We start from the raw sequence: 20133 nt of genomic DNA, 5'->3' as shown, positions 1-20133 counted from the left end.
ATTAATTGCCGAAGAGTGAGGCTGAAATAATAATAAATAAACTAGAAGCCAAAATTCCAGGGGAAATTTTGATGGGCCTGTCCGGGCGTTTTTCGTAGGAGCGCGGGCATGGTAACATCAAAAATGCTAACAGGGCTTGGCCAAGGTGCTTCACATGAAATTTGGTGACGTTTGGAGCATGTTTAAAAATTAGCATGTTAGCATGCTAATGCTAGCATGCTAACATCAGAAACGCTAACAGGGCGTGTCCAAGATGCGTGACGTTAAATTTGGTGATGTTTGGAGCATGTTTAACAATTAGCATGTTAGCATGCTAACGCTAACATCAAAAACGGTAACAGGGCGTGGCCGAGATGCGTCACTGTAAATTTGGTGACATTTGGAGCATGTTTAAAAATTAGCATGTTAGCATGCTAATGCTAGCATGCTAACATCAGAAACGCTAACAGGGCGTGTCCAAGATGCGTGACGTTAAATTTGGTGATGTTTGGAGCATGTTTAACAATTAGCATGTTAGCATGCTAACGCTAACATCAAAAACGGAAACAGGGCGTGGCCGAGATGCGTCACTGTAAATTTGGTGACGTTTGGAGCATGTTTAAAAATTAGCATGTTAGCATGCTAATGCTAACATCAAAACCGCTAACAGGGTGTGGCCGAGATGAGTCATGTTAGATTTGGTGATGTTTGGACAATGTCCCTAATAAAGCAGCCAAAGGACCAGGGGGTCTTAATAATGTGGATGATTGTCATCCTAATGAAGCTGCTGGTTTAATCTGCCATTGAATTACAGTGCTGTCGCTGCTGCTGTATCAGTACCCCTTGTAGGACCCCCTTTGCTGGCAATGACACAGTAGCAGTACCACTTAAAAGGGGCCCCATTTTACCAATGCTACCAGTGCTAAAACTAGCATTCAATACATTTCAATGGGAAATGACCGTGTTTGATCGTTAATAGCTCGGCCACGCCCACTCCGATCGCTTATAAAAGTAATAGCACACCTCACACAATAAAGAACTAATTTTTGATATGTAGCACGCCGGTGTGCGTGCTTCGGTACGACCCGCATTAAGTGCCGAAAAAAGGCTGAAATAATAATAATAATAACTAGAAGCCAAAATTCCAGGGGAAATTTTGATGGGCCTGTCCGGGCGTTTTTCGTAGGAGCGCGGGCATGCTAACATCAAAAATGCTAACAGGGCTTGGCCAAGGTGCTTCACATGAAATTTGGTGACGTTTGGAGCATGTTTAAAAATTAGCATGTTAGCATGCTAATGCTAGCATGCTAACATCAGAAACGCTAACAGGGCGTGTCCAAGATGCGTGACGTTAAATTTGGTGATGTTTGGAGCATGTTTAACAATTAGCATGTTAGCATGCTAACGCTAACATCAAAAATGTTAACAGGGCGTGGCCGAGATGCGTCACTGTAAATTTGGTGACGTTTGGAGCATGTTTTAAAAATTAGCATGTTAGCATGCTAATGCTAGCATGCTAACATCAGAAACGCTAACAGGGCGTGTCCAAGATGCGTGACGTTAAATTTGGTGACGTTTGGAGCATGTTTAACAATTAGCATGTTAGCATGCTAACGCTAACATCAAAAACGGTAACAGGGCGTGGCCGAGATGCGTCACTGTAAATTTGGTGACGTTTGGAGCATGTTTAAAAATTAGCATGTTAGCATGCTAATGCTAACATCAAAACCGCTAACAGGGTGTGGCCGAGATGAGTCATGTTAGATTTGGTGATGTTTGGACAATGTCCCTAATAAAGCAGCCAAAGGACCAGGGGGTCTTAATAATGTGGATGATTGTCATCCTAATGAAGCTGCTGGTTTAATCTGCCATTGAATTACAGTGCTGGCGCTGCTGCTGTATCAGTACCCCTTGTAGGACCCCCTTTGCTGGCAATGACACAGTAGCAGTACCACTTAAAAGGGGCCCCATTTTACCAATGCTACCAGTGCTAAAACTAGCATTCAATACATTTCAATGGGAAATGACCGTGTTTGATCGTTAATAGCTCGGCCACGCCCACTCCGATCGCTTATAAAAGTAATAGCACACCTCACACAATAAAGAACTAATTTTGATATGTAGCACGCCGGTGTGCGTGCTTCGGTACGACCCGCATTAAGTGCCGAAAAAAGGCTGAAATAATAATAATAATAACTAGAAGCCAAAATTCCAGGGGAAATTTTGATGGGCCTGTCCGGGCGTTTTTCGTAGGAGCGCGGGCATGCTAACATCAAAAATGCTAACAGGGCTTGGCCAAGGTGCTTCACATGAAATTTGGTGTTGTTTGGAGCATGTTTAAAAATTAGCATGTTAACATGCTAATGCTAGCATGCTAACATCAAAAACGCTAACAGGGCGTGGCCAAGATGAGTCACTGTAAATTTGGTGACGTTTGGAGCATGTTTAAAAATTAGCATGTTAGCATGCTAATGCTAGCATGCTAACATCAGAAACGCTAACAGGGCGTGTCCAAGATGCGTGACGTTAAATTTGGTGATGTTTGGAGCATGTTTAACAATTAGCATGTTAGCATGCTAACGCTAACATCAAAAACGGTAACAGGGCGTGGCCAAGATGCGTCACTGTAAATTTGGTGACGTTTGGAGCATGTTTAAAAATTAGCATGTTAGCATGCTAATGCTAGCATGCTAACATCAGAAACGCTAACAGGGCGTGTCCAAGATGCGTGACGTTAAATTTGGTGATGTTTGGAGCATGTTTAACAATTAGCATGTTAGCATGCTAACGCTAACATCAAAAACGGTAACAGGGCGTGGCCAAGATGCGTCACTGTAAATTTGGTGACGTTTGGAGCATGTTTAAAAATTAGCATGTTAGCATGCTAATGCTAACATCAAAAACGGTAACAGGGCGTGGCCAAGATGCGTCACTGTAAATTTGGTGACGTTTGGAGCATGTTTAAAAATTAGCATGTTAGCATGCTAATGCTAACATCAAAACCGCTAACAGGGTGTGGCCGAGATGAGTCATGTTAGATTTGGTGATGTTTGGACAATGTCCCTAATAAAGCAGCCAAAGGACCAGGGGGTCTTAATAATGTGGATGATTGTCATCCTAATGAAGCTGCTGGTTTAATCTGCCATTGAATTACACTGCTGTCGCTGCTGCTGTATCAGTACCCCTTGTAGGACCCCCTTTGCTGGCAATGACACAGTAGCAGTACCACTTAAAAGGGGCCCCATTTTACCAATGCTACCAGTGCTAAAACTAGCATTCAATACATTTCAATGGGAAATGACCGTGTTTGATCGTTAATAGCTCGGCCACGCCCACTCCGATCGCTTATAAAAGTAATAGCACACCTCACACAATAAAGAACTAATTTTTGATATGTAGCACGCCGGTGTGCGTGCTTCGGTACGACCCGCATTAAGTGCCGAAAAAAGGCTGAAATAATAATAATAATAACTAGAAGCCAAAATTCCAGGGGAAATTTTGATGGGCCTGTCCGGGCGTTTTTCGTAGGAGCGCGGGCATGCTAACATCAAAAATGCTAACAGGGCTTGGCCAAGGTGCTTGACATGAAATTTGGTGTTGTTTGGAGCATGTTTAAAAATTAGCATGTTAACATGCTAATGCTAGCATGCTAACATCGAAAACGCTAACCGGGTGTGGCCAAGATGCGTCACTGTAAATTTGGTCACGTTTGGAGCATGTTTAAAAAATTAGCATGTTAGCATGCTAATGCTAGCATGCTAACATCAGAAACGCTAACAGGGCGTGTCCAAGATGCGTGACGTTAAATTTGGTGATGTTTGGAGCATGTTTAACAATTAGCATGTTAGCATGCTAATGCTAACATCAAAAATGTTAACAGGGCGTGGCCGAGATGCGTCACTGTAAATTTGGTGACGTTTGGAGCATGTTTAAAAAATTAGCATGTTAGCATGCTAATGCTAGCATGCTAACATCAGAAACGCTAACAGGGCGTGTCCAAGATGCGTGACGTTAAATTTGGTGATGTTTGGAGCATGTTTAACAATTAGCATGTTAGCATGCTAACGCTAACATAAAAAATGGTAACAGGGCGTGGCCAAGATGAGTCACTGTAAATTTGGTGACGTTTGGAGCATGTTTAAAAATTAGCATGTTAGCATGCTAATGCTAACATCAAAAACGGTAACAGGGCGTGGCCAAGATGCGTCACTGTAAATTTGGTGACGTTTGGAGCATGTTTAAAAATTAGCATGTTAGCATGCTAATGCTAACATCAAAACCGCTAACAGGGTGTGGCCGAGATGAGTCATGTTAGATTTGGTGATGTTTGGACAATGTCCCTAATAAAGCAGCCAAAGGACCAGGGGGTCTTAATAATGTGGATGATTGTCATCCTAATGAAGCTGCTGGTTTAATCTGCCATTGAATCACAGTGCTGTCGCTGCTGCTGTATCAGTACCCCTTGTAGGACCCCCTTTGCTGGCAATGACACAGTAGCAGTACCACTTAAAAGGGGCCCCATTTTACCAATGCTACCAGTGCTAAAACTAGCATTCAATACATTTCAATGGGAAATGACCCTGTTTGATCGTTAATAGCTCGGCCACGCCCAGTCCGATCGCTTATAAAAGTAATAGCACACCTCACACAATAAAGAACTAATTTTTGATATGTAGCACGCCGGTGTGTGTGCTTCGGTACGACCCGCATTAAGTGCCGAAAAAAGGCTGAAATAATAATAATAAATAAATTTTTGTTTTTCCCATTGACACTTTTTTGTTTTTTCAAATTTGTGCATAATCCGTAAATCAGACAGAGACAAACCATACGTCAAAAATTAGGTCTTGATGAGATCTACGAGACACCATTAAAAACTTTTTTCTATGTCAAACCATCTGGACACAAAGTCCAAAAAAGTCCAATTTTGGACTAGGATAAGATACGCGTTCCGAAAACGCTTTTTGGCGAATTGCGCGCGGACCGTAAATCCGGCCGAGCCGAGCCATACGTCAAACCGTGCGGAAGGAAAAGCCGCACGACCTGATATGAGACTTGTGTGTGTGCTGTGAAGCGTTTGTTCGCAAATCTTAAGAAACCAAATTTTTTCACACTTTTAATGTTTTGATCACAATTTGTGGCCCTCCTGTAGTCCCCAAACAAGCAATCAATACGTCATTTTGTGCGGAGAGGTCAGGCCTTTGGCCTGACCTCTCCGTTTTTTTTGTGCGTCTCACGGCCTTAGCGTGGCAGCCACAAATGCGAGACATGGCATTTTTGCCCTTCTTCCCTATTTCCCATGTTTTCCTGACCACTGTTGGTGGTAGCAACACATCCAATATGTCAGATTGTGTGTCTCGGCGAGGCCTACGGCCTCGCCTCGACTCCCGTGTCTCTAGCTTTTACGGCTGGTCACTGGGAGCCAAAAACGTGTTCCCAGCACGATAGTAAACGGTACTTTTTACACTTTGAACCCGATTTGTGGGCGGGCCGTACGACCTACCAAAATAAACAATACGTCATATTGTGCGGAGTGGTCAGGCCTTCGGCCTGACCACTCCGTTGTTTCTGTACGTTTCACGGTTTTTGCGTGGCAGCCTTGAACGTAAGACGTGTCCTTTTTTGCTGCTCCCAGCACAATAGTAAGTGGTCTGTCATGCTGACAGGCCCAAATAAATAAATTTTTGTTTTTCCCATTGACACTTTTTTGTTTTTTCAAATTTGTGCATAATCCGTAAATCAGACAGAGACAAACCATACGTCAAAAATTAGATCTTGATGAGATCTACGAGACACCATTAAAAACTTTTTTCTATGTCAAACCATCTGGACACAAAGTCCAAAAAAGTCCAATTTTGGACTAGGATAAGATACGCGTTCCGAAAACGCTTTTTGGCGAATTGCGCGCGGACCGTAAATCCGGCCGAGCCGAGCCATACGTCAAACCGTGCGGAAGGAAAAGCCGCACGACCTGATATGAGACTTGTGTGTGTGCTGTGAAGCGTTTGTTCGCAAATCTTAAGAAACCAAATTTTTTCACACTTTTAATGTTTTGATCACAATTTGTGGCCCTCCTGTAGTCCCCAAACAAGCAATCAATACGTCATTTTGTGCGGAGAGGTCAGGCCTTCGGCCTGACCTCTCCGTTTTTTTTGTGCGTCTGACGGCCTTAGCGTGGCAGCCACAAATGCGAGACATGGCATTTTTGCCCTTCTTCCCTATGTCCCATGTTTTCCTGACCACTGTTGCTGGTAGCAACACATCCAATATGTCAGATTGTGTGTCTCGGCGAGGCCTTCGGCCTCGCCTCGACTCCCGTGTCTCTAGCTTTTACGGCTGGTCACAGGGAGCCAAAAACCTGTTCCCAGAACGATAGTAAACGGTACTTTTTACACTTTGAACCCGATTTGTGGGCGGGCCGTACGACCTACCAAAATAAACAATACGTCATATTGTGCGGAGTGGTCAGGCCTTCGGCCTGACCACTCCGTTGTTTCTGTACGTTTCACGGTTTTTGCGTGGCAGCCTTGAACGTAAGACGTGTCCTTTTTTGCTGGTCCAGCACAATAGTAAGTGGTCTGTCATGCTGACAGGCCCAAATAATAATAATAAATAAATTTTTTTTTTTCCCATTGACACTTTTTTGTTTTTTCAAATTTGTGCATAATCCGTAAATCAGACAGAGACAAACCATACGTCAAAAATTAGATCTTGATGAGATCTATGAGACACCATTAAAAACTTTTTTCTATGTCAAACCATCTGGACACAAAGTCCAAAAAAGTCCAATTTTGGACTAGGATAAGATACGCGTTCCGAAAACGCTTTTTGGCGAATTGCGCGCGGACCGTAAATCCGGCCGAGCCGAGCCATACGTCAAACCGTGCGGAAGGAAAAGCCGCACGACCTGATATGAGACTTGTGTGTGTGCTGTGAAGCGTTTGTTCGCAAATCTTAAGAAACCAAATTTTTTCACACTTTTAATGTTTTGATCACAATTTGTGGCCCTCCTGTAGTCCCCAAACAAGCAATCAATACGTCATTTTGTGCGGAGAGGTCAGGCCTTCGGCCTGACCTCTCCGTTTTTTTTGTGCGTCTGACGGCCTTAGCGTGGCAGCCACAAATGCGAGACATGGCATTTTTGCCCTTCTTCCCTATGTCCCATGTTTTCCTGACCACTGTTGCTGGTAGCAACACATCCAATATGTCAGATTGTGTGTCTCGGCGAGGCCTTCGGCCTCGCCTCGACTCCCGTGTCTCTAGCTTTTACGGCTGGTCACAGGGAGCTGAAAACCTCTTTCTCTGTGCATTAGTAAACCACACTTTTTACACTTTGAACCCGATTTGTGGGCGGGCCGTACGACTTACCAAAATAAACAATACGTCATATTGTGCGGAGTGGTCAGGCCTTCGGCCTGACCACTCCGTTGTTTCTGTACGTTTCACGGTTTTTGCGTGGCAGCCTTGAACGTGAGACATGTCCTTTTATTGCCTTTTTCCCAGTGTTCCGGATTTATCCGGGTTTTCCAAACCCCCGTTGGTGGCACCGACTCGTCCCATATGTCAGATTGTGTGTCTCGGCGAGGCCTTCGGCCTCGCCTCGACTCCCTTGTCTCTAGCTTTTACGGCTGGTCACAGGGAGCCAAAAACTTGTTCATAGCACGATAGTAAACGGTACTTTTTACACTTTGAACCCGATTTGTGGGCGGGCCGTACGACCTACCAAAATAAACAATACGTCATATTGTGCGGAGTGGTCAGGCCTTCGGCCTGACCACTCCGTTGTTTCTGTACGTTTAACGGTTTTTGCGTGGCAGCCTTGAACGTAAGACGTGTCCTTTTTTGCTGCTCCCAGCACAATAGTAAGTGGTCTGTCATGCTGACAGGCCCAAATAATAAATAAATTTTTTTTTTTTCCCATTGACACTTTTTTGTTTTTTCAAATTTGTGCATAATCCGTAAATCAGACAGAGACAAACCATACGTCAAAAATTAGATCTTGATGAGATCTATGAGACACCATTAAAAACTTTTTTCTATGTCAAACCATCTGGACACAAAGTCCAAAAAAGTCCAATTTTGGACTAGGATAAGATACGCGTTCCGAAAACGCTTTTTGGCGAATTGCGCGCGGACCGTAAATCCGGCCGAGCCGAGCCATACGTCAAACCGTGCGGAAGGAAAAGCCGCACGACCTGATATGAGACTTGTGTGTGTGCTGTGAAGCGTTTGTTCGCAAATCTTAAGAAACCAAATTTTTTCACACTTTTAATGTTTTGATCACAATTTGTGGCCCTCCTGTAGTCCCCAAACAAGCAATCAATACGTCATTTTGTGCGGAGAGGTCAGGCCTTCGGCCTGACCTCTCCGTTTTTTTTGTGCGTCTGACGGCCTTAGCGTGGCAGCCACAAATGCGAGACATGGCATTTTTGCCCTTCTTCCCTATGTCCCATGTTTTCCTGACCACTGTTGCTGGTAGCAACACATCCAATATGTCAGATTGTGTGTCTCGGCGAGGCCTTCGGCCTCGCCTCGACTCCCGTGTCTCTAGCTTTTACGGCTGGTCACAGGGAGCTGAAAACCTCTTTCTCTGTGCATTAGTAAACCACACTTTTTACACTTTGAACCCGATTTGTGGGCGGGCCGTACGACTTACCAAAATAAACAATACGTCATATTGTGCGGAGTGGTCAGGCCTTCGGCCTGACCACTCCGTTGTTTCTGTACGTTTCACGGTTTTTGCGTGGCAGCCTTGAACGTGAGACATGTCCTTTTATTGCCTTTTTCCCAGTGTTCCGGATTTATCCGGGTTTTCCAAACCCCCGTTGGTGGCACCGACTCGTCCCATATGTCAGATTGTGTGTCTCGGCGAGGCCTTCGGCCTCGCCTCGACTCCCTTGTCTCTAGCTTTTACGGCTGGTCACAGGGAGCCAAAAACTTGTTCATAGCACGATAGTAAACGGTACTTTTTACACTTTGAACCCGATTTGTGGGCGGGCCGTACGACCTACCAAAATAAACAATACGTCATATTGTGCGGAGTGGTCAGGCCTTCGGCCTGACCACTCCGTTGTTTCTGTACGTTTAACGGTTTTTGCGTGGCAGCCTTGAACGTAAGACGTGTCCTTTTTTGCTGCTCCCAGCACAATAGTAAGTGGTCTGTCATGCTGACAGGCCCAAATAAAGTTTTTTTTTTTCCATTGACACTTTTTTGTTTTTTCAAATTTGTCAATGATCCGTAAATCAGACATAGATAAACCATACGTCAAAACATCAGTCTTGATGAGATCTACGAGACACCATTAAAAACTTTTTTCTATGTCAAACCATCTGGACACAAAGTCCAAAAAAGTCCAATTTTGGACTAGGATAATAAACGCGTTCCGAAAACGCTTTTTGGCGAATTGCGCGCGGACCGTAAATCCGGCCGAGCCGAGCCATACGTCAAACCGTGCGTAACGACAAGCCGCACGATTTGATATGAGACTTGTGTGTGTGCTGTGAAGCGTTTGTTCGCAAATCTTAAGAAACCAAATTTTTTCACACTTTTAATGTTTTGATCACAATTTGTGGCCCTCCTGTAGTCCCCAAACAAGCAATCAATATGTCATTTTGTGCGGAGAGGTCAGGCCTTCGGCCTGACCTCTCCGTTTTTTTTGTGCGTCTCACGGCCTTAGCGTGGCAGCCACAAATGCGAGACATGGCATTTTTGCCCTTCTTCCCTATTTCCCATGTTTTCCTGACCACTGTTGCTGGTAGCAACACATCCAATATGTCAGATTGTGTGTCTCGGCGAGGCCTTCGGCCTCGCCTCGACTCCCGTGTCTCTAGCTTTTACGGCTGGTCACAGGGAGCCAAAAACGTGTTCCCAGCACGATAGTAAACGGTACTTTTTACACTTTGAACCCGATTTGTGGGCGGGCCGTACGACCTACCAAAATAAACAATACGTCATATTGTGCGGAGTGGTCAGGCCTTCGGCCTGACCACTCCGTTGTTTCTGTACGTTTCACGGTTTTTGCGTGGCAGCCTTGAACGTAAGACGTGTCCTTTTTTGCTGGTCCAGCACAATAGTAAGTGGTCTGTCATGCTGACAGGCCCAAACTAGAAGCCAAAATTCCAGGGGAAATTTTGATGGGCCTGTCCGGGCGTTTTTCGTAGGAGCGCGGGCATGCTAACATCAAAAATGCTAACAGGGCTTGGCCAAGGTGCTTCACATGAAATTTGGTGTTGTTTGGAGCATGTTTAAAAATTAGCATGTTAACATGCTAATGCTAGCATGCTAACATCAAAAACGCTAACAGGGCGTGGCCAAGATGAGTCACTGTAAATTTGGTGACGTTTGGAGCATGTTTAAAAATTAGCATGTTAGCATTCTAATGCTAGCATGCTAACATCAGAAACGCTAACAGGGCGTGTCCAAGATGCGTGACGTTAAATTTGGTGATGTTTGGAGCATGTTTAACAATTAGCATGTTAGCATGCTAACGCTAACATCAAAAACGGTAACAGGGCGTGGCCGAGATGCGTCACTGTAAATTTGGTGACGTTTGGAGCATGTTTAAAAATTAGCATGTTAGCATGCTAATGCTAGCATGCTAACATCAAAAACGGTAACAGGGCGTGGCCAAGATGCGTCACTGTAAATTTGGTGACGTTTGGAGCATGTTTAAAAATTAGCATGTTAGCATGCTAATGCTAACATCAAAAACGGTAACAGGGCGTGGCCAAGATGCGTCACTGTAAATTTGGTCACGTTTGGAGCATGTTTAAAAATTAGCATGTTAGCATGCTAATGCTAACATCAAAAACGGTAACAGGGCGTGGCCAAGATGCGTCACTGTAAATTTGGTGACGTTTGGAGCATGTTTAAAAATTAGCATGTTAGCATGCTAATGCTAACATCAAAACCGCTAACAGGGTGTGGCCGAGATGAGTCATGTTAGATTTGGTGATGTTTGGACAATGTCCCTAATAAAGCAGCCAAAGGACCAGGGGGTCTTAATAATGTGGATGATTGTCATCCTAATGAAGCTGCTGGTTTAATCTGCCATTGAATTACACTGCTGTCGCTGCTGCTGTATCAGTACCCCTTGTAGGACCCCCTTTGCTGGCAATGACACAGTAGCAGTACCACTTAAAAGGGGCCCCATTTTACCAATGCTACCAGTGCTAAAACTAGCATTCAATACATTTCAATGGGAAATGACCGTGTTTGATCGTTAATAGCTCGGCCACGCCCACTCCGATCGCTTATAAAAGTAATAGCACACCTCACACAATAAAGAACTAATTTTTGATATGTAGCACGCCGGTGTGCGTGCTTCGGTACGACCCGCATTAAGTGCCGAAAAAAGGCTGAAATAATAATAATAATAAACTAGAAGCCAAAATTCCAGGGGAAATTTTGATGGGCCTGTCCGGGCGTTTTTCGTAGGAGCGCGGGCATGCTAACATCAAAAATGCTAACAGGGCTTGGCCAAGGTGCTTCACATGAAATTTGGTGACGTTTGGAGCATGTTTAAAAATTAGCATGTTAGCATGCTAATGCTAGCATGCTAACATCAGAAACGCTAACAGGGCGTGTCCAAGATGCGTGACGTTAAATTTGGTGATGTTTGGAGCATGTTTAACAATTAGCATGTTAGCATGCTAACGCTAACATCAAAAATGTTAACAGGGCGTGGCCGAGATGCGTCACTGTAAATTTGGTGACGTTTGGAGCATGTTTTAAAAATTAGCATGTTAGCATGCTAATGCTAGCATGCTAACATCAGAAACGCTAACAGGGCGTGTCCAAGATGCGTGACGTTAAATTTGGTGACGTTTGGAGCATGTTTAACAATTAGCATGTTAGCATGCTAACGCTAACATCAAAAACGGTAACAGGGCGTGGCCGAGATGCGTCACTGTAAATTTGGTGACGTTTGGAGCATGTTTAAAAATTAGCATGTTAGCATGCTAATGCTAACATCAAAACCGCTAACAGGGTGTGGCCGAGATGAGTCATGTTAGATTTGGTGATGTTTGGACAATGTCCCTAATAAAGCAGCCAAAGGACCAGGTGGTCTTAATAATGTGGATGATTGTCATCCTAATGAAGCTGCTGGTTTAATCTGCCATTGAATTACAGTGCTGGCGCTGCTGCTGTATCAGTACCCCTTGTAGGACCCCCTTTGCTGGCAATGACACAGTAGCAGTACCACTTAAAAGGGGCCCCATTTTACCAATGCTACCAGTGCTAAAACTAGCATTCAATACATTTCAATGGGAAATGACCGTGTTTGATCGTTAATAGCTCGGCCACGCCCACTCCGATCGCTTATAAAAGTAATAGCACACCTCACACAATAAAGAACTAATTTTTGATATGTAGCACGCCGGTGTGCGTGCTTCGGTACGACCCGCATTAAGTGCCGAAAAAAGGCTGAAATAATAATAATAATAATAAATAAATTTTTTTTTTTCCCATTGACACTTTTTTGTTTTTTCAAATTTGTGCATAATCCGTAAATCAGACAGAGACAAACCATACGTCAAAAATTAGATCTTGATGAGATCTATGAGACACCATTAAAAACTTTTTTCTATGTCAAACCATCTGGACACAAAGTCCAAAAAAGTCCAATTTTGGACTAGGATAAGATACGCGTTCCGAAAACGCTTTTTGGCGAATTGCGCGCGGACCGTAAATCCGGCCGAGCCGAGCCATACGTCAAACCGTGCGGAAGGAAAAGCCGCACGACCTGATATGAGACTTGTGTGTGTGCTGTGAAGCGTTTGTTCGCAAATCTTAAGAAACCAAATTTTTTCACACTTTTAATGTTTTGATCACAATTTGTGGCCCTCCTGTAGTCCCCAAACAAGCAATCAATACGTCATTTTGTGCGGAGAGGTCAGGCCTTCGGCCTGACCTCTCCGTTTTTTTTGTGCGTCTGACGGCCTTAGCGTGGCAGCCACAAATGCGAGACATGGCATTTTTGCCCTTCTTCCCTATGTCCCATGTTTTCCTGACCACTGTTGCTGGTAGCAACACATCCAATATGTCAGATTGTGTGTCTCGGCGAGGCCTTCGGCCTCGCCTCGACTCCCGTGTCTCTAGCTTTTACGGCTGGTCACAGGGAGCCAAAAACCTGTTCCCAGAACGATAGTAAACGGTACTTTTTACACTTTGAACCCGATTTGTGGGCGGGCCGTACGACCTACCAAAATAAACAATACGTCATATTGTGCGGAGTGGTCAGGCCTTCGGCCTGACCACTCCGTTGTTTCTGTACGTTTCACGGTTTTTGCGTGGCAGCCTTGAACGTAAGACGTGTCCTTTTTTGCTGGTCCAGCACAATAGTAAGTGGTCTGTCATGCTGACAGGCCCAAATAAATTTTTGTTTTTCCCATTGACGCTTTTTTGTTTTTTCAAATTTGTGCATAATCCGTAAATCAGACAGAGACAAACCATACGTCAAAAATTAGATCTTGATGAGATCTACGAGACACCATTAAAAACTTTTTTCTATGTCAAACCATCTGGACACAAAGTCCAAAAAAGTCCAATTTTGGACTAGGATAAGATACGCGTTCCGAAAACGCTTTTTGGCGAATTGCGCGCGGACCGTAAATCCGGCCGAGCCGAGCCATACGTCAAACCGTGCGGAAGGAAAAGCCGCACGACCTGATATGAGACTTGTGTGTGTGCTGTGAAGCGTTTGTTCGCAAATCTTAAGAAACCAAATTTTTTCACACTTTTAATGTTTTGATCACAATTTGTGGCCCTCCTGTAGTCCCCAAACAAGCAATCAATACGTCATTTTGTGCGGAGAGGTCAGGCCTTCGGCCTGACCTCTCCGTTTTTTTTGTGCGTCTGACGGCCTTAGCGTGGCAGCCACAAATGCGAGACATGGCATTTTTGCCCTTCTTCCCTATGTCCCATGTTTTCCTGACCACTGTTGCTGGTAGCAACACATCCAATATGTCAGATTGTGTGTCTCGGCGAGGCCTTCGGCCTCGCCTCGACTCCCGTGTCTCTAGCTTTTACGGCTGGTCACAGGGAGCCAAAAACCTGTTCCCAGAACGATAGTAAACGGTACTTTTTACACTTTGAACCCGATTTGTGGGCGGGCCGTACGACCTACCAAAATAAACAATACGTCATATTGTGCGGAGTGGTCAGGCCTTCGGCCTGACCACTCCGTTGTTTCTGTACGTTTCACGGTTTTTGCGTGGCAGCCTTGAACGTAAGACGTGTCCTTTTTTGCTGGTCCAGCACAATAGTAAGTGGTCTGTCATGCTGACAGGCCCAATAAATTTTTTTTTTTCCCATTGACACTTTTTTGTTTTTTCAAATTTGTGCATAATCCGTAAATCAGACAGAGACAAACCATACGTCAAAAATTAGATCTTGATGAGATCTACGAGACACCATTAAAAACTTTTTTCTATGTCAAACCATCTGGACACAAAGTCCAAAAAAGTCCAATTTTGGACTAGGATAAGATACGCGTTCCGAAAACGCTTTTTGGCGAATTGCGCGCGGACCGTAAATCCGGCCGAGCCGAGCCATACGTCAAACCGTGCGGAAGGAAAAGCCGCACGACCTGATATGAGACTTGTGTGTGTGCTGTGAAGCGTTTGTTCGCAAATCTTAAGAAACCAAATTTTTTCACACTTTTAATGTTTTGATCACAATTTGTGGCCCTCCTGTAGTCCCCAAACAAGCAATCAATACGTCATTTTGTGCGGAGAGGTCAGGCCTTCGGCCTGACCTCTCCGTTTTTTTTGTGCGTCTGACGGCCTTAGCGTGGCAGCCACAAATGCGAGACATGGCATTTTTGCCCTTCTTCCCTATGTCCCATGTTTTCCTGACCACTGTTGCTGGTAGCAACACATCCAATATGTCAGATTGTGTGTCTCGGCGAGGCCTTCGGCCTCGCCTCGACTCCCGTGTCTCTAGCTTTTACGGCTGGTCGCAGGGAGCCAAAAACCTGTTCCCAGAACGATAGTAAACGGTACTTTTTACACTTTGAACCCGATTTGTGGGCGGGCCGTACGACCTACCAAAATAAACAATACGTCATATTGTGCGGAGTGGTCAGGCCTTCGGCCTGACCACTCCGTTGTTTCTGTACGTTTCACGGTTTTTGCGTGGCAGCCTTGAACGTAAGACGTGTCCTTTTTTGCTGGTCCAGCACAATAGTAAGTGGTCTGTCATGCTGACAGGCCCAAATAAATTTTTGTTTTTCCCATTGACACTTTTTTGTTTTTTCAAACTTTGTGCATAATCCGTAAATCAGACAGAGACAAACCATACGTCAAAAAATAGGTCTTGATGAGATCTACGAGACACCATTAAAAACTTTTTTCTATGTCAAACCATCTGGACACAAAGTCCAAAAAAGTCCAATTTTGGACTAGGATAATATACGCGTTCCGAAAACGCTTTTTGGCGAATTGCGCGCGGACCGTAAATCCGGCCGAGCCGAGCCATATGTCAAACTGTGCGGAAGGAAAAGCCGCACGACCTGATATGAGACTTGTGTGTGTGCTGTGAAGCGTTTGATCGCAAATCTTAAGAAACCAAATTTTTTCACACTTTTAATGTTTTGATCACAATTTGTGGCCCTCCTGTAGTCCCCATACAAGCAATCAATATGTCATTTTGTGCGGAGAGGTCAGGCCTTCGGCCTGACCTCTCCGTTTTTTTTGTGCGTCTCACGGCCTTAGCGTGGCAGCCACAAATGCGAGACATGGCATTTTTCCCTTCTTCCCTATTTACCATGTTTTCCTGACCACTGTTGGTGGTAGCAACACATCCAATATGTCAGATTGTGTGTCTCGGCAAGGCCTTCGGCCTCGCCTCGACTCCCGTGTCTCTAGCTTTTACGGCTGGTCACAGGGAGCTGAAAACCTCTTCCTCTGTGCATTAGTAAACCACACTTTTTACACTTTGAACCCGATTTGTGGGCGGGCCGTACGACTTACCAAAATAAACAATACGTCATATTGTGCCTTCGGCCTTCGGCCTGACCACTCCGTTGTTTCTGTACGTTTCACGGTTTTTGCGTGGCAGCCTTGAACGTAAGACGTGTCCTTTTTTGCTGGTCCCAGCACAATAGTAAGTGGTCTGTCATGCTGACAGGCCCAAATAAAATTTTTTTTTTTTTACGTATGCACTCGTGCAGTCTGAAGAGAGATAGAACTAAAAGGTTAAAAAACAGAAGAAATAAGCAAAGCAATGTTGAGAAGAAACTACGGCCATAAGAAAATATTTAGCCTCTCATGGATGTCAGTTCATGAGGTTTGTTGACTTTAATATTTTATTTGTGATCAATGTATTGTTTCAAATGTATGAGAAAAGGTGCAAGAACCTGTTTTAATGCATAGTTCTCTTTTGTTTTCTTTGTGAGCAGTTCTCACGGGTTGTAAGACCAGAATAAACCCCGTTTTCGACTCTATCTCGTGCCTCCGTCATTCCTTGAGGGTGCAACATATCAGCTTTGCTATGTTGTATGTCATTTTGAAAGAGGCTGAAGGAGATTATGGAGAAGGGAGAGTACTTGCGCATACAGGTGGAGGGCGGAGGCTGTTCGGGTTTCCAGTACAAATTCTCAGTTGACGAAGTCAAGAACGAAGAGGACAGGTAATACAGAATACGGGTTGTGGCTTTCAAGCTACTCCACCCCCAAGTCGCTTGATTGAATTAAACTCACAATGCATATCTTGATTGAAAAAAAACAATGAGAAAATAACCATAAATTAAGCCAAGCAACATACATAAGAAAGCCACAACAGAGTATTTTTTTCACAATCCTTCACACAACTGCATTTCCCATCTATTGACAGGGTTTTTGAAAGAAATGGTGTTGGAGTGGTTGTGAACCAGGGCAGCCTGGAGTTTGTGAAGGGCTCCACACTTGACTACAGCCAGGAGCTGATCCGTTCCTCTTTCCAAGAGCTGAAGAATCCACAGGCTGACTCCATCAAAACTGGATCTGCTGCTATCATTTCTGCCACTATATCCACCATGGTGTGTTTCTCTTCACCCTGCAAAGAAAAGGTTTCACAGTCACAGTATATTCAGTTATCAAGTAAACAAGTGGTCAGTTCTTGAGGATAGTAAATCAGTTTACCCGTTTTAGTGTCACAAATGCACAATGTGCAAGAATGAATGCTTCATAGGACCTCAAGTGAACATATATTTTTATGTGGGTCATCATATGTTTTTAAATATCTATATTTAAAATATACACACTTTAGAAACAAAGATGATGGAGGCTTGTGTAAAAGAAAATGTGACCATATGTACAATAATAAATGCAAATGTTTGAACAAAATGACCTGTTCCTTTTTTGCTGAAAATGTTTTTGGACAGTATTTAAGCCTAATGATGTTTTTTTAAAAAAAAGTATTGCATATTCATGGTGCTAGAAATAAATGCTGCTTGACATTGCAACTGCACTTTATGTACATTTGCGGAATTTTTTCTGTAATCTTTGTATTTTATGTATACAACATTGCAGGTTGTCCAATTCCTGTACAACACTATATTAACTTACATCCAAATACACAAGTGTAACCTGTCATTTTCCAAATACATAAAAGCAATATAAACTATATCCAAAAACCATAACAAAAACAATCTTTCAAAAAGAAAGTGGGGGGGGGGGGCAACATGCAGTAAACATCCTTGTGAACACGTTCCTCATCCTTTGCGTCACATCTGCAGTAAGCCTCCTTTCTGACTGACTTTTGCCTTTTCGGATTACCCTCCTGATTCACGTTATGTTCACGATTTCGTCCCAGCCCATGACACAGGGTTAGGAAAAGACTCACAAATCCTTCTTTCAAATTAAAGTTTTTTTCAAAATAAAATTAAAAGAGAAAAGGCATTTTCTCTACTGGGCTATACAGTCATTGTTTCCAAATGTAATAGCATTTGACCATGCAGTTCCAAACAGATCTGAACCTGCAATGGCAAAAGGGTCTTGAGATGTAAAAGGGGTATATCGAAAATTAAAATTAATGTCTTCAACCCAACAGACTTTGAAATTGTGAGCCAGGACGCATATTAATGGACACAGTACAGACTGTTTGGACCATCCTCCCTGCCCAGAAGCTTGAGAAGACTTTGACATAAGCTACAGTGAATCACACCAGCACAGGATCCCAAAGTCATTCTAGTGAGCTGTGGGATCCACCTGTAGATCTAAAATCATCTTCATGGAGACCAGAGGCAAGTAGGTAAACATTTATTTCTTTAAGAAAAAGGTCAGCTGATGACATTAAGTTTGTTGAAAAATTGCAGATGACCAATTTTCTCAATGCCACAAATCCAGTCAAGCAGACATACACACATACATCTCCTGTACCAGGAAATGAATGACCATCTCCATGACCTAATAGCTCAGGAGTGGGTCAGGAAATGAAATTCCTCATACTCCTCACTTATTGTATGTGTTAGAAAAAAGAATGGCACACTCCTACTGTGCAGAGATGACACGCGAACCGGGACCAGAATGAGAGAGTCGTGTAGGAGGAGACGAGAGACCTCGGTGCGGCGGGACGCACGGAGGCAGGTAAGCTCCTCCGCGTTACTCTGCGAACGCGGGCGGCGCGAGCCGCAACACCACGCTGATGTTGTCGTTCGCGTCTAAGGCACAAAGACAGGACAGGACAGAACAGGGCGACAGGACGGAGATCAGGTGTCGGGGTTACAGACAAACTGGAACGAGCTTACTTGGTTCGAGGAGTGCGGAGCCGGGTCTGACGACGGGACAGGACAGAACAGGGCGACAGGACGGCGATCGGGTTTAAGGATTATTACTTCACTAGAACAAGCTTATTTGGCTTGAGGGGTGCGGAGCCGGTTCTGACAACGAGTGTCAATCAATGACCGAGCAGCCGGCAGCTGCTCTCTCGTCAATTTATAGGGCACACGTTACCTCGTTTCCGTGTTGCTCCTAGTCACATGATTGAATCATGTGACAGTACCCCCCCCCCTCCAGGGCCAACCCCCGACGGCCCCGAAGTGGAGGCGGTACGCTGCCGGTACTCAGTCACCAGAGAGGGGTCCAGGACGAAACGACTAGGGATCCAGGAACGTTCCTCAGGTCCATAGTCGGTTCAATGTACCAGATACTGGACCCCCCGACCCCTGCGCCGAGAGGCAATAATGTGTTCCACAGAGTATGCCGGTCCCCCGTCGACGATGCGTGGCGGTGGCGGATCCGGAGCCGGAGGATGAAGGGAGGATCGGACAAAGGGCTTAAGTTTACTGACATGGAAGACTGGATGGACACGGATGGCCGGAGGGAGTTGGAGACGGTACGTGAGGGGGTTGATCCGACTGAGGATCCGGAATGGTCCGATGTATCGAGGGGACAGTTTGTGTGATTCGGTCCTGAGACGTAGGTCTTTGGTGGACAGCCACACCCTCTGTCCCACTCGGAAGTGCAGTCGACGAGGATGCCGGCGATCGTGCTGGGTGGACATCCTTCGGGAGGCATCCAGGAGGGCCGACCGCGCAGATCTCCAGGCCCTTCGGCAACCCCGAATTAACTGACGGACTGAGGGGACCCCGCCTGCGGGCACCTGGTGAGAGAAGATGGTGGGTTGATATCCATGACAGATTTCAAAGGGGCTATGACCAGTGGCGGAGGAGACTTGCAGGTTGTTGGCCAGCTCCGCCCAAAGGAGAAAGCCGGGCCAGGTGTGTTGATGTTCCGATGCAAAACACCTCAGGTATCGTTCCAGCTGTTGGTTGGCCCTCTCCACCTGGCCGTTGGTCTGGGGATGGTAGCCAGAGGAGAGGCTGCAGGTTGATCCAATAAGGCGACAGAACGCCTTCCACACAGCTGAGACGAATTGGGGTCCCTGATCGGAGACGATGTCTTGGGGGAACCCATGAAGGCGGACCACATGTTGGAGCACGAGGTCAGCGGTTGTGGCAGAGGATGGTAGGCCGGGCAGGGCGACCAAGTGGACCGCCTTGGAGAAGCGATCCACTATGGTCAGGATGGCGGTCATACCATTGGCTTCTGGGAGACCGGTGACGAAGTCCAAGGCGAGGTGGGTCCAGGGGCGACGAGGAATGGGAAGAGGACGTAGAGGCCCAGCAGTCGGAGTGTTGGGAGTCTTGGCCCGGGCACAGACGTCACAGGCATC

General features: G+C 45.1%; 1 protein-coding gene across 1 annotated transcript in view; it reads left to right on the top strand.

The window, feature by feature from the left end:
- LOC114800235 (iron-sulfur cluster assembly 2 homolog, mitochondrial-like) overlaps positions 1-20133 on the top strand; it is a 30535-nt gene that overhangs the window by 2068 nt on the left and 8334 nt on the right. The window contains exons 2-3 of the mRNA XM_028997365.1: positions 16494-16609; positions 16813-16996. Of these exons, the coding sequence (XP_028853198.1) occupies positions 16494-16609; positions 16813-16996 (300 nt within the window). The remainder of the gene's footprint in view (positions 1-16493; positions 16610-16812; positions 16997-20133) is intronic.

The sequence above is a fragment of the Denticeps clupeoides genome, chromosome 1 (genome assembly GCF_900700375.1).
Source record: "Denticeps clupeoides chromosome 1, fDenClu1.1, whole genome shotgun sequence".
In the NCBI taxonomy this organism is placed as follows: domain Eukaryota; kingdom Metazoa; phylum Chordata; class Actinopteri; order Clupeiformes; family Denticipitidae; genus Denticeps; species Denticeps clupeoides.
This window is presented reverse-complemented; position numbering and strand designations above follow the sequence as displayed.